We start from the raw sequence: 14,600 nt of genomic DNA, 5'->3' as shown, positions 1-14,600 counted from the left end.
TTACGGTATGATGCTGCCAGCGCGGAAGTAACGCGGAATATCATCCATGGTCACATCAACATCTTGCCATCCGCTTGTCATGAGCTGATGGGAGGAAGAGGCCGGTTCGGCGAAGCTTATTCCCTTACCTTCCCAGCAGTGCTGTACCACTGAGTGTGTTGAGGGAAATAAACTTTCACCTTTTTCACGCTCTTCTCTACCACTCCGCGCACCATAATATCAGCGCCAATTAGCACCTGGGGCGGTGCTGTAAAATGACTATCAACCAGAATCTGGTTACCTGTTGGTCGATGATGGAATCACATCCAGTAGTGCTACACTTATACGTGTTTGGGTCGTCGATGTAGACGTACCAAAGCGGACGGATAACAGGCTCACCATAATAGACATATCGAGCAAAGGCGTGATACCAGTATGGCAGAAGCCTATATCTGAAAAGGAAGATATCGCGAACTCCGAGGCCTCTCGCCCGAGTCGGACGAGTCGCCTAAAATATCTGATTTCAGAGAATTTCGATGCTAAACCCTACCTTTCCAGCGTTGCATTTTTAAGGCGATTGAGTGTATCTTGATCGTACAACCAGGGATCTCTCTGGGGGGAATGAATGTCCGAATGTAACCTGACGAAACGGGGAGTGAGCAAGCGTTCTGATAAAGTCCTGACCTGAAGAAAGCACTGGTGGCCGCGCTGAGCTGGAACCATCTGGTGTAGAGTTCGGCATCCGGATGTCCGGAGAAGCCACCGATGTCCGAGCCCGTGAATGAGAACCTGAGCATGATCAGGTATAGGCTGATGACGATGCATCGGATACCCTCCAGTAGCGGCCAAGGCCGTTGTCATGGGTATCACAGCTTGGAGGTTATTCCATTGAGCAACATTATCCCCGGTATACATGGGACCGAACCTGGGCTAATCGAATACATGAGCTGTAGTGTCAAAACTACACCGAAGAATTCACCGTCAACTTGCCCGTCACACCTGTGGCTCCCAGCAAAAACGCTACGCGTGAGCACAAATGGACGTTTGCCTGGGAAGCGATGAAGACGCTGACCTTCGAAAGATGCCCAGCGGAAATAATGACCGTATCTACGACCCATCATACTCATCATCAAACGTGTGATTCTCCGAATGAAGGTGCGTACAAGTTATGAACATCCCTATGCTCAGTCCCCTCAGAGTGGATTAGATCCCGATACATCGTTTTCTGAAGAGAAAGCAACTGCTACAGCGACTGCCGCGTGTCAATCTACCTCGGGTACATCACGAACACTGGGCTCGTTCAAGTCATTCCACCCATAGAAGTCGTCGTTCTGGCCGTTCGGGCTGAAAAACCTGCGTAGGATACATATATCCATACTCGAGTAATCCATATGTCGCATCGTCACCTTCCCCACCAAGCTCGAACTCTAGCGCTGGTAAAGTCCGGCCATGCGCTCAACCCAGGTGAGGCCTGCGCTTCGAAAATCTTCTTCCTGGGCTTACCTGAGGAAGAACGAACAAACTTCTAAGACTGGACGCCTCTCCAACCTTACGTTGCCCGCGATCGATCTCCTTCACGAATACATCCTCCTCAACACCAGAAGTAAAGACGAGGTAACTGTCGTTGACAGGTAAAGCCAGGAGACGATGGATCACGTATACTTACTCTTTCGAGACCTTTATATGAGGGTCCGTGATGGTTACCATCTCTTTTCCTTGGGCTCGTAAATCTTCCGACATCTTCTTTGGATCCGGGAAGAGCGTTTCATTCCATGTGAAGTACCTGAGAGAAAGACTTCAAGCCTATCCCCGATGCTGCAGGGTCGACGGCACATCTTCCCTTTAGTGTGTTCGATTCCCAGCCAAAAAACGTCAACCGGGAATCCTAACCGAGTGTAGTTGGCCGCTAGTTCTTCAGTATACTGCTGGCTCTGCAACACGGACGAAGAGATCATGCCCTTAGAGTATGAAATGATGACCTCACCTCTATAGCATACCGACTGCGATGGAATCCTAAACCGAAGAGTGGTGGGAGGGCGGGCAACCCGGTCGTATGATGATATGCAGTCGAGAACTGAACGAAGGACGATAATAAAGGTGTGGATGGTGATCGATGAACTTCAGAACTCAGAGTACTTCTTGAGGCTTCATGCCAGGGAAGAGGAATAGATCGATAACACCGGACTCGGAGAGGAAAGTAGTTGACAAATCTCCGCAACCTGAGTAGATCACAACTGGACGTCAAAACGGCGGCCACTATGCGGCCTTCGTTACATCCATTCAAGGCCACTGCAGTGTCTGATGGATTAACCCACAGCAGAGATGAGACGAAGGGTGTGTTGCTTCTATTCTTCTGAAAGCTTACGATGGGAAACGACAGTCCGGAGCACCCGCAGCTCTCTATACCTGCACAGCGGTGAGTGTCGGGATAGATCCATATATCGCTCCATGGTTTCTGTCCCCATCGACTGGATACGCCCCAAAGTCCAAGTTGAAGAACCTTTCTTGAAGTGGGAGTGGATAACCTCACCCTGACCTGCCCTACCTGTACAGACCCAGATCGCTTGTTCCGCCTGACTCTAGCTTAGAGGAAGTAGTGCCGCGCTCCTGTAGGCCGTAGACAGCCTCAACATCCGAGAACGAAATGTCGATACCCACCAACGACGGACCTGATAATAGTGGAACTTGCTGAGTGATAGTCGGGAAGACTTAGGAGTAATTTCGGGGAAGCTGCCCACCATATGGTTTGTAATCGGTCCTCCCCCCGTATTCCTCCGCCCAGCTGCCGTCATGCGTTCCGGGAGAGCAAGCTGGATCGATGTACTTCACGTCCTCACTAGCCGGTAAGTTGTAGGGACTCAACAGAACAGACATCCAAGAAAGTCTCCACAGGGGCAGGCTTACCATTTGTCGTTGTATGCGGTCCGGGTGCCCTCGATCACCAAGTGCTTCTTGCTATTGACTGTCTGTACAACGTGACCGTCGACAGCAATTGTCAATACCTCGAATGAGCAGGTTTGACTGTGAGGGAAGCTGATCAACTCACCACGTCCTCGTGCATCAATACCACAGTGAGCGACTTTCCGACTTGGAAGGTGGACGACTTCTCCTGCGCGCCAAGTCACTCGAACTCAGGTGGCTATATGGAGTGCCCGAATGCCCACCTTCGGGTTGTAGGTGTACTTGATGTCTCCGGCGAGCGCCATGCTGTCGTCTTGAATAACATCCCCGGAAGGAATAACGTACCTACTTGGGAAACTGAGCAGATCGCTAGCCGGAGTGAATCAGTCAAGTCGACGTCGTTCGGCGCATCCTTGCCTGTTTCTAACGCAGCCAGTGTAAGCGTGGTTTTCATCCATTGTGAACCGGACAGTCCCGTCCACATAGAAGCGTAACTGCCAGAGGATTACTGAGGACTGTGACTGCAGGTATGTGAACCAACCTGCAATTGGAAAGCATCGGGTCCTTGGTCACCGAGTGCGCTGATTTTAACGGTAGCATTGAATGTGCCCTTTGAGCTGCTGCTTAGAGGACCCGGAGGGATCTGAAGTGAGACTGATGAGTAAAAGCTGCAAAATATTGCCATACATAGTAAGTAGTCCTCAATTCTTCGGATAGGCTTATCCAGTCCCGATAGCGCCGGCAGAAACTTGTCTGACTGCAGGTCCTCCTCGACGCTCCCTGAGCCACTACCGTGCCGATGATGGGATGAATGAAGAAAAAAAGGAGTGCGTTCATAGGACAAACCAACTGCATCGGTTTCCTGGAGTAGTGATAGTATGACGTGTGATTACGTAATACGTGATCCGTGATATTCTAAATCACTGATGCTGAATAACTACTCGAATGCTTAAGCTATAATTTTGTTACTTGAGTACTTTACATGATTTTTGAATATTTACTCTGACTGCTGAGTAATTTCCTTGATTCAGATCATGCACTGAGGCAAATCACTGCGTCATCAAACCGTAATCAGACTCATGAACCTCCGTGACGGAGGTGATGCGGTTGCATAAGCTTGAGTCAGAAAAACCTCGCCCTTTATACTATCCAAACACATCCATTGTACTTGAGATTAGCAATCTGATAGTATTGATGTCTCACAACATCGATACATTTTCGACGATTTCTCTGGCTCTGATGGCAGTTTCTCATCCTTGAAGTATAACGCTTCCATAGTATAGCAGTAGTATCATCTAATTCTTTTCGAGAAACATGCAATATTCTACATATCTCTACTAAAACAAATAACGCGCGAATTGAAGTCTCTCCCAGGATTGAACTCACGATCTTGCTGATTGTCGCTCGTTCCTGTAGCGACCATCTCCGAGCTCTGACTCGTTATCCAAGGAGATGCCGAGCTGAATCACATTTGCGTAAAATGAGGACCGAATATCGTGATCTTGCATGCCGGTTGATGCAGATGTAGAACCGACCAAAATCATGTGTCAGATGCATGATTTTGGATATGGAGTCAGACTCGCTTTTGCTGTGAGTAAGGAATCGACAGAAAATCAAAGTCTGAGTATCGCAATGGCTAAAGTAAAGTCTCTTCTGTCGAGCACATGAAACCGTCATCAGGCGACTCAAATCCAATGTCGAGTACTATACTCAGCGAACTATCCTTGCACCATGCCGTCACCACCACCACCTTAGACCTGACGCATTTACCTGAGCTCATCTACTGATGCCGTGTTGCCGACCTTCACCCTCATCTGTTAGTCACGGAACATGAAAATCGACCTAGTGAACCCAGTAAACCTGAGTCGAGTATCGATTTCGACTGGACTCGAGACAACTGGCAAGCTTCTACCCATTGTGCGCGATTGCACGTGTGTGCATAGCTAATCACCTATTCCCCCGAATAGATTAAGACTAAAGAGATTTTTTCAACTCCTTCCAACTTGTGTTATCTACTATGAGTCTCGACCAAGTAACAGCAATCGACCGTTTGACGCATGCACACCTTAGCTACGGATAAGGCGCTCCCGCCCGCCTTATACTGTCTATTCCGCACAGGCAGGGCCGCACAGGCGGACAACAATATGTACTTACGTGAATCACGTGTCACGTGATTCACGTGGTCTGAGAGGTATACGACGCCTCGAGGCACTCACTGAGTGCAAAGCCTATCGTTAAGGAATCAGATCCCAATGAGTCAGGATTGTTGGTTTCATAGAGTTATTACATCAGAGTTATTAGTTCGTCATTAAGAGATGCTATTTCAGTGTTCCAAACACACACTAGCCTTTGTCACCTTTCAATGAAAGTTGAGTTGTCGTGTTACATGAGAGCTGTGTTCACGAGTTGTGTACACGTGTATCCCGCCAACGGTCGATAGATTGCATCATGGTTGAGAAGCAGATCTGAGGACTGCAAGCCCAGGATGTATGCGTGCTTTGTTGTATATTAGTTATATAGCATGATGTTGCTAAGAACTGAGAACGGTATACTTAGTATTGTTTGTCCAAGATGCGCTGTCTACTATCACCTGCAGTATGCCCTATATGTCCCTGCGACTCTTATTCCTCTGTGATTTGAAGTAGCTAAGGCATGCCACTAGGTATCCCCTTTCCAAGCATACTGCTCTGTCTTCAGTTGTAGTGCTCTTGCACCTCCCGTGAGTTGCCCCGCCTCAGCATTTGAGATTCGATCCTTGAGTGAGTATGAAAGCTATCTGGTTGAACAGAAAAACAGTAAGTACATATTGGTACCTCCACGATCAGGATTCTCTCATGGGTACAGTGCTCGGTTTAGCACGTTTTAGGTTAGAGTCGATTATGATTGGCGACCATCTTGAGGACCTTGTTATTGTCTCTCAGACGGTTCTGCACACATTCCCAGCATACATAGCCGAGTTTATTGGAACCTTCTTCTTGGTCTTCACTGTGGGGCTGAATGTGAGCATGCAGAACCCTAACGCCCCCCTGTCGATTGGTTCGATTCTGATGGTTATGATATTCTCCATGGGAAGGTGAGCTAATGGCCCTGTACCCCCGATCAGCTGCTGTTCAGTGTGTCTGGTGCGCACTTCAATCCATCGGTAACCCTTGGTATTGTCCTGGGCAATCCTTCCAAGTTCACACTCACCGATGCTCCTATTTATATGATCGTCCAGGTGATCAAGCTTCCATAAAGCTTCTTCCATCCTACATACGGCTGGTAGGTTCTTGGTGGCATCGCCGGCGCGGGCATCTCTTTCGCTTTGACTGGTGATGAGATAACGGTCAAACCGGGTGACCAGTTCTCGGTCTTCCTGGCCGCCTTGCCAGAAATGATATTCACCATGGCTCTCGCTTTCGTTGTAAGATAGGGAGGGTTATTCCAAAGACCCCGTGATAGTAGCTCCTCAGGTTCTTAATGTTGCGACCTCCAGAGATGCTGGAAACCATTATTACGGTGTGGCAATCGGCTTTACAGTGATTTCTGCTGCATACGCAATCGGTCCGATTTCGGGGGCTTACCTGAATCCAGCTGTCACCCTTGGAGTCTTCGTCTTCAGCCAAGTGAGTGCTGATCCTCGGAGGAAAATCTGATTCATTCGCTAAGATGATTGGCAAGCGATTCGATATATTGTTTACTCTGAGTCCGTGAAGTAGAAGTGAGTGTTTATTTTCCTCAGGAAGAGATCCAAAGCGTCGGTGTGTACATCGTAGCCCAAATCATTGGGTCCTTGCTAGCTGCGCTGGCGTTCCGCGCTGTTCGTTTTTCGAGAAAAGCTGAGCCTACCAGCGAGGTGCAAGAGGAGGTCAACGAGTGCGGAGAGGGCTTGAGCCACCTGAGCATCCGTTAGTGTGATGTATCGACATATTGTGTCCCTCCCATTGACGGCTAGGATTCTTCTCGATATTTCCGTCATTGCTCGTCTCAATTTCTTTCGGAGTATTATTATCTCCAACCTTTTCAGCGCATATCGATGATCAGGGCAGTTAAGGAGGTTCGTTCGTGGGCTATCCACTCTAGCCCGTGCAAGACCCTACTCCCTATCAGATAGAGTATATCGCTCTTCAGTCAGTCTACCCTATCATTACATGAATCTGATTACTTGTAGCTGGCGCACGTGCAGTGGGCGTGCGCGGACAGCTAACGTTCGTGCATCGTGTGCTGCAATTGTGACGGCACGTTATGGTGACGTGACGCGGCGAGGGGAGCGGGGGGGCGTCTCCCCGGTTGTGGGTTCCAGTCTCTCCTCTTCTCACGAGACTATTTCATAAGCCTTATCATGTCTGAGTTCGATACGTCAATCAGGGATAGCACGATAGACGAGGATGCCTCTAACATTACTCCACTACTCAAGTTAGAGCTTCACTGAGACCTTGACGACGATGAGTTCAGTCCGCGGCGGCATAAGACTAACACGATGCACTATTGAGCGTTGTCTACGTTGATAATATCAACTTGATATCAAAGTGAAGTTCGACTTCGCACTTGCGCTAACTGGTCGCCAATCCATGATTGACGCTCTGGCCTCCTCGTTTCGCTGTTTCCTGCAATCTGATATCTCCTGCCAGGTTGTAGAATCTTGGTAGCTATAAGTCTGAGTCTGATGGAGAATGAATCGAGTAAGGCCATCGTTAGATGGCTGGCAACCATCTATAAGACGTGCGGGAAGCATCAGTGGGGGTTTACACGTATAGAGGTGTTTCCTCATGACGTTAGCTGAGTGGAATTTACTCGGTAGATCAACAGATTGTGAGATCGCAAAGCCAGGATGGCAGCCAAAGCATCTCCAGATGAGAAATTGAAGGCATTCATAGACTTCGCGTACGAAGCCCATGATGGGGTTTCTTGTGAATCCTACTGAAGAGTTGAAATGAATCGTGGTTTTAGAGCCACGTGATCTTAATGTCTCTGAAACTTGTGAGAAAGAATGTGAACTAGGTTAGTCTTTTCAAAGGCCTTCTGAACTCTAAGTTGTAAAGTCGTGGGTGGGGCAGTTATGGCACCTACATACACCCCTCCACACACATTCTTAGCATATCCGGTTTTTCGACTCGTGCACAGCCACCACAACGAGTGTCCAGCCAAAACTGAGTAGGACAGCTGATGAGCACGAAAGCGCGCCGAAATAAGGTGTAAAATCCGCCATGCAGGGAGCCGTCGGAGGTCACGACGCTCTCGCAGGCTCGTGCCTCCAAAAATGAGAGTGAAACATGGAGAGATACCATTATGAACGATCCTTTTTCTGTTGATGTATAGCATTAGATCAGGAGCGGAGTTATGGATATACTCCCCCAGTAAAAGTTGGTATTTTGAGGCGCAATTTCAACACGTGTATGCCAATAATATGTGGAGAAAACTTTTTACCGGTCTTCGACTACTCACTAGCTACGAAGAGCTAGGTCCTGAAACTTGGAGGTCATATCAGGTAAAGCATAGGTACATACCTCCCTGACCCGCAAGATGATACTCGTAAGTTAGCAGAGAACTAGAAGAAACTAGTGATGGACTCGACGTAGATGTGGTTCCAAGCGGTGCAGTCGCGTCGTAAGACGGCGCTGAAGGCGGGGTCGAAGCTATGGACTTATGAGATAACATAGGGCGATCACGAGTAGATAATTTTGTTCCAGCCCTAAGTAGCACCCCGTTCAGCTTCTGTAAGTTTAAGCGATAAGAGTGCAAACTGAAAGAGAGTGTATACGAGCGAGTAGTTGGACGAGCTCGGAGACAGAGTATATAGAGCGATTAGAGAGCGCTACAAATCACTTGCTCACTCGAATGTTCTAATTGAATCCTTAGATCCAAAGCTCTTCCTAGTTTAATTCAAATAAAAAACTAACCAAAAAAATCTAGCAATCGTTTCGACTCGCATAAAACCATAAAATCGCACTGTATGGAAGGCGATATTAGGTATCGAGAAAACAGGCAAGTGAGAATACAAGTAGCGCTGTTCCTATTGGGACGGTACACTCCTGGAGGAAATTTCCAGACTAAACCAATTTGGAATCTGGAATGGTGATGGTTAATCGGAACTATGAAAAATATCAAATTTCAAATTTCCTTCGTAAGGAAATTTTTCAATTTTTCCTTCCGTTTGCCACCCTGTGCCACCCTAGAATCGTGAATAAATGTTGTCAACCTAGCGTTTCTTGTGCTCGCACTCGTGCTGTGTGCATATGGTGCTCGCTAGGTCCACTGCAGATGATTAAGCGAACGAAAACGTATGACACAAACTTAATATTAACTCAAACAACCACGATGTCAAAAACTCTCGAGGAACAGATCTTGTGTGGAGATTGCGAGGTCTCGAGTGTCATGGACTCGTATCAAAAAATCATCAACCATAAATATTTAGACTCCCTCCGAAAAAGCGATAAAAATCCGAGGATCGAGGTGGACTAAGCCGCCGGTCGATAGATTCCTCACTGGGTGATATTGAAGACTCGGGCTGTGCAAGAGGGCACGCAGCGAAGCTCCGGAGGAATCTTCATTATTGTTTCTCCTCCTTCATGCCCGACGTCCCACGTCAATCTAGTGACGTCATCAAATCTTCCGGCTGACGAAACAGAAGTGACTCAGTCCCAAACACTAGGCTCGAACATGTTGGCCTGCTCACTTATGATGATGCTCACCTTGATTTTGTCCTATAATGATAATTTTGTAGATGCAAAAGTCGAAGTGACCGCTTCCTCCGCCAGGGGATACTTTCAGTTCGCGGTCTTTAAATCTAAATAACCGATGGCGAGAATGCCCGACGGGCTCCCCGGAGACTATAAAAGGTGAGGAGCTTCAGTAAGCAGAAACGTCATCATGGTCAGCCGGACCATACATCAGGAGCGACTACGTACGTTAGTTTCCAGAAGTTATGCTTGTCGTCGTCAGTGCTGTCATAGCTCACGGTATCATCTGTATACCTAACAAGGCCACTATACCGAGGTCATACTCTGAAGATGGAGCATACGCGTAGCCCTCAGCAGAGTAGTCCGAAGGACGCGGGTAGACATAGATAGAGTAATAGTCCTCAATCATTAACCTACTCGAGCTGCGGTAAGTATCTTTTCGCCTGATCAGACACTTCACATTAGCCTTCGTGCAAGTATGACAGTTTTACGGTATGATGCTGCCAGCGCGGAAGTAACGCGGAATATCATCCATGGTCACATCAACATCTTGCCATCCGCTTGTCATGAGCTGATGGGAGGAAGAGGCCGGTTCGGCGAAGCTTATTCCCTTACCTTCCCAGCAGTGCTGTACCACTGAGTGTGTCGAGGGAAATAAACTTTCACCTTTTTCACGCTTTTCTCTACTACCCCGCGCACCATAATATCAGCGCCAATTAGCACCTGGGGAGGTGCTGTAAAATGAGTATCAATCAGAATCTGGTTACCTGTTGGTCGATGATGGAATCACATCCAGTAGTGCTACACTTATACGTGTTTGGGTCGTCGATGTAGACGTACCAAAGCGGACGGATAACAGGCTCACCATAATAGACATATCGAGCAAAGGCGTGATACCAGTACGGCAAAAGCCTATATCTGAAAAGCAAGATATCGCTAACTCCGAGGTCTCTCGCCCGAGTCGGACGAGTCGCCTAAAATATCTGATTTCAGAGAATTTCGATGCTACACCCTACCTTTCCAGCGTTGCATTTTTAAGGCGATTGAGTGTATGTTGATCGTACAACCAGGGATCTCTCTGGGGGGAATGAATGTCCGAATGTAACCTGACGAAACGGGGAGTGAGCAAGCGTACTGATAAAGTCCTGACCTGAAGAAAGCACTGGTGGCCGCGCCGAGCTGGGACCATCTGGTGTAGAGTTCGGCATCCGGATGTCCGGAGAAGCCACCGATGTCCGAGCCCGTGAATGAGAACCTGAGCATGATCAGGTATAGGCTGATGACGATGCAGCGGATACCCTCCAGTAGCGGCCAAGGCCGTTGTCATGGGTATCACAGCTTGGAGGTTATTCCATTGAGCAACATTATCCCCGGTATACATGGGGCCGAACCTGAGCTAATCGAATACATGAGCTGTAGTGTGAAAACTACACCGAAGAATTCACCGTCAACTTGCCCGTCACACCTGTGGCTCCCAGCAAAAACGCTACGCGTGAGCACAAATGGACGTTTGCCTGGAAAGCGATGAAGACGCTGACCTTCGAAAGATGCCCAGCGGAAATAATGACCGTATCTACGACCCATCATACTCATCATCAAACGTGTGATTCTCCGAATGAAGGTGCGTACAAGTTATGAACATCCCTATGCTCAGTCCCCTCAGAGTGGATTAGATCCCGGTACATCGTTTTCTGAGGAGAAACCAACTGCTACTGCTACTGCCGCGTGTCACTCTACCTCGGGTACATCACGAACACTGGGCTCGTTCAAGTCATTCCACCCATAGAAGTCGTCGTTCTGGCCGTTCGGGCTGAAAAACCTGCATAGGATACATATCTCCATACTCGAGTAATCCATATGTCGCATCGTCACCTTCCCCACCAATCTCGAACTCTAGCGCTCGTAAAGTCCGGCCATGCGCTCAGCCCAGGTGAGGCCTGCGCTTCGAAAATCTTCTCCCTGGGCTTACCTGAGGAAGAACGAACAGACCTCTAAGGCTGGACATCTCTCCATCCTTACGTTGCCCGCGATCGATCTCCTTCACGAATACATCCTCCTCAACACCAGAAGTAAAAACGAGGTAACTGTCGTGGGCAGGTAAAGCCAGGAGACGATGGATCATGTATACTTACTCTTTCGAGACCTTTATATGAGGGTCCGTGATGGTTACCATCTCTTTTCCTTGGGCTCGTAAATCTTCCGACATCTTCTTTGGATCCGGGAAGAGCGTTTCATTCCATGTGAAGTACCTGAGAGAAAGACTTCAAGCCTATCCCCGATGCTTCAGGGTCGACGGCACATCTTCCCTTTAGTGTGTTCGATTCCCAGCCAAAAAACGTCAACCGGGAATCCTAACCGAGTGTAGTTGGCCGCTAGTTCTTCAGTATACTGCTGGCTCTGCAACACGGACGAAGAGATCATGCCCTTAGAGTATGAAATGATGACCTCACCTCTATAGCATACCGACTGCGATGGAATCCTAAACCGAAGAGTGGTGGGAGGGCGGGCAACCCGGTCGTATGATGATATGCAGTCGAGAACTGAACGAAGGATGATAATAAAGGTGTGGATGGTGATCGATGAACTTCAGAACTCAGAGTACTTCTTGAGGCTTCATGCCAGGGAAGAGGAATAGATCGATAACACCGGACTCGGAGACGAAAATAGTTGACAAATCTCCACAACCTGAGTAGATCACAACTGGACGTCAAAACGGCGGCCACTATGCGGCCTTCGTTACATCCACTCAAGGCCACTGCAGTGTCTGATGGATTAACCCACAGCAGAGATGAGACGAAGGGTGTGTTGCTTCTATTCTTCTGAAAGCTTACGATGGGAAACGACAGTCCGGAGCACCCGCAGCTCTCTATACCTGCACAGCGGTGAGTGTCGGGATAGATCCATATATCGCTCCATGGTTTCTGTCCCCATCGACTGGATACGCCCCAAAGTCCAAGTTGAAGAACCTTTCTTGAAGTGGGAGTGGATAACCTCACCCTGACCTGCCCTACCTGTACAGACCCAGATCGCTTGTTCCGCCTGACTCTAGCTTAGAGGAAGTAGTGCCGCGCTCCTGTAGGCCGTAGACAGCCTCAACATCCGAGAACGAAATGTCGATACCCACCAACGACGGACCTGATAATAGTGGAGCTTGCTGAGTGATAGTCGTGAAGGGAAGCTATGACGGATTGAACACGAGAGGGAAGACTTAGGAGTAATTTCGGGGAAGCTGCCCACCATATGGTTTGTAATCAATCTTCCCCCCGTATTCCTCCGCCCAGCTGCCGTCATGCGTTCCGGGAGAGCAAGCCGGATCGATGTACTTCACGTCTTCACTAGCCGACAAGTTGTAGGGACTACACAGAACAGACATCCAAGAGACTCTCCACAGCGGCAGGCTTACCATTTGTCGTTGTATGCGGTCCGGGTGCCCTCGATCACCAAGTGCTTCTTGCTATTGACTGTCTGTACAACGTGACCGTCGACAGCAATTGTCAATACCTCGAATGAGCAGGTTTGACTGTGAGGGAAGCTGATCAACTCACCACGTCCTCGTGCATCAATACCACAGTGAGCGACTTTCCGACTTGGAAGGTGGACGACTTCTCCTGCGCGCCAAGTCACTCGAACTCAGGTGGCTATATGGAGTGCCCGAATGCCCACCTTCGGGTTGTAGGTGTACTTGATGTCTCCGGCGAGCGCCATGCTGTCGTCTTGAATAACATCCCCGGAAGGAATAACGTACCTACTTGGGAAACTGAGCAGATCGCTAGCCGGAGTGAATCAGTCAAGTCGACGTCGTTCGGCGCATCCTTGCCTGTTTCTAACGCAGCCAATGTAAGCGTGGTTTTCATCCATTGTGAACCGGACAGTCCCGTCCACATAGAAGCGTAACTGCCAGAGGATTACTGAGGACTGTGACTGCAGGTATGTGAACCAACCTGCAATTGGAAAGCATCGGGTCCTTGGTCACCGAGTGCGCTGATTTTAACGGTAGCATTGAATGTGCCCTTTGAGCTGCTGCTTAGAGGACCCGGAGGGATCTGAAGTGAGACTGATGAGTAAAAGCTGCAAAATATTGCCATACATAGTAAGTAGTCCTCAATTCTTCGGATAGGCTTATCCAGTCACGATAGCGCCGACAGAAACTTGTCTGACTGCAGGTCCTCCTCGACGCTCTCTGAGCCACTACCGTGCCGATGATGGAATGAACGAAGAAAAAGAGGAGTGCGTTCATGGGATAAACCAACTGTATCGGTTTCCTGAATTAGTGATAGTATGACGTGTGATTACGTAATACGTGATCCGTGATATTCTAAATCACTGATGCTGAATAACTACTCGAATGCTTAAGCTATAATTTTGTTACTTGAGTACTTTACATGATTTTTGAATATTTACTCTGACTGCTGAGTAATTTCCTTGATTCAGATCATGCACTGAGGCAAATCACTGCGTCATCAAACCGTAATCAGACTCATGAACCTCCGTGACGGAGGTGATGCTGTTGCATAAGCTTGAGTCAGAAAAACCTCGCCCTTTATACTATCCAAACACATCCGTTGTACTTGAGATTAGCAATCTGATAGTATTGATGTCTCACAACATCGATACATTTTCGACGATTTCTCTGGCTCTGATGGCAGTTTCTCATCCTTGAAGTATAACGCTTCCATAGTATAGCAGTAGTATCATCTAATTCTTTTCGAGAAACATGCAATATTCTACATATCGCTACTAAAACAAATCACGCGCGAAAGGGAGTCTCTCCCAGGGTCGAACTCACGATCTTGCTGATTGTCGCTCGTTCCTGTAGCGACCATCTCCGAGCTCTGACTCGTTATCCAAGGAGATGCCGAGCTGAATCACATTTGCGTAAAATGAGGACCAAATATCGTGATCTTGCATGCCGGTTGATGCAGATGTAGAACCGACCAAAATCATGTGTCAGATGCATGATTTTGGATATGGAATCAGACTCGTTTGCGCTCTCAGTAAGGAATCGACAGAATATCAAAGTCTGAGTATCGCAATGGCTAAAGTAAATTCTCTTCTGTCGAG

The 14,600-nt window shown here is 48.2% G+C and overlaps 3 protein-coding genes across 3 annotated transcripts; 1 reads left to right on the top strand and 2 right to left on the bottom strand.

The window, feature by feature from the left end:
• Pmar_PMAR023574 (Neutral alpha-glucosidase C, putative) lies at positions 1 to 2,853 on the bottom strand (the record flags this gene model as incomplete). Its single annotated transcript, XM_002785811.1, has 19 exons — positions 1 to 84; positions 129 to 247; positions 319 to 431; positions 530 to 619; positions 664 to 768; positions 812 to 904; positions 979 to 1,086; positions 1,143 to 1,204; positions 1,251 to 1,332; positions 1,386 to 1,482; positions 1,533 to 1,597; positions 1,646 to 1,762; positions 1,813 to 1,910; positions 1,964 to 2,053; positions 2,116 to 2,198; positions 2,254 to 2,332; positions 2,386 to 2,479; positions 2,525 to 2,648; positions 2,718 to 2,853. 19 exons carry the CDS (start codon positions 2,851 to 2,853, stop codon positions 1 to 3), a joined length of 1,839 nt encoding a protein of 612 aa, XP_002785857.1.
• Positions 2,854 to 5,486: 2,633 nt separating this feature from the next.
• Positions 5,487 to 6,772, top strand: Pmar_PMAR023573 (aquaglyceroporin, putative; the record flags this gene model as incomplete). Its single annotated transcript, XM_002785810.1, has 6 exons — positions 5,487 to 5,521; positions 5,747 to 5,953; positions 5,995 to 6,097; positions 6,146 to 6,283; positions 6,333 to 6,485; positions 6,602 to 6,772. 6 exons carry the CDS (start codon positions 5,487 to 5,489, stop codon positions 6,770 to 6,772), a joined length of 807 nt encoding a protein of 268 aa, XP_002785856.1.
• A 2,430-nt stretch (positions 6,773 to 9,202) lies between these two features.
• Pmar_PMAR023572 (Neutral alpha-glucosidase C, putative) lies at positions 9,203 to 13,790 on the bottom strand. Its single transcript, XM_002785809.1, has 29 exons — positions 13,627 to 13,790; positions 13,481 to 13,582; positions 13,357 to 13,433; positions 13,203 to 13,284; positions 13,085 to 13,147; positions 12,943 to 13,040; positions 12,777 to 12,895; positions 12,551 to 12,674; positions 12,412 to 12,505; positions 12,280 to 12,358; positions 12,142 to 12,224; positions 11,990 to 12,079; positions 11,839 to 11,936; positions 11,672 to 11,788; positions 11,559 to 11,623; positions 11,412 to 11,508; positions 11,277 to 11,358; positions 11,169 to 11,230; positions 11,005 to 11,112; positions 10,838 to 10,930; positions 10,690 to 10,794; positions 10,556 to 10,645; positions 10,307 to 10,457; positions 10,155 to 10,262; positions 10,031 to 10,110; positions 9,881 to 9,982; positions 9,768 to 9,833; positions 9,552 to 9,646; positions 9,203 to 9,475 (listed from the first exon to the last, which is right to left on the bottom strand). Exons 1-29 carry the CDS (start codon positions 13,774 to 13,776, stop codon positions 9,342 to 9,344), a joined length of 2,814 nt encoding a protein of 937 aa, XP_002785855.1. The 5' UTR covers positions 13,777 to 13,790; the 3' UTR covers positions 9,203 to 9,341.
• Positions 13,791 to 14,600: the final 810 nt, after the last annotated feature.

This window comes from Perkinsus marinus (assembly GCF_000006405.1).
Source record: "Perkinsus marinus ATCC 50983 genomic scaffold scf_1104296931952, whole genome shotgun sequence".
In the NCBI taxonomy this organism is placed as follows: Eukaryota; Perkinsozoa; order Perkinsida; family Perkinsidae; genus Perkinsus; species Perkinsus marinus.
This window is presented reverse-complemented; position numbering and strand designations above follow the sequence as displayed.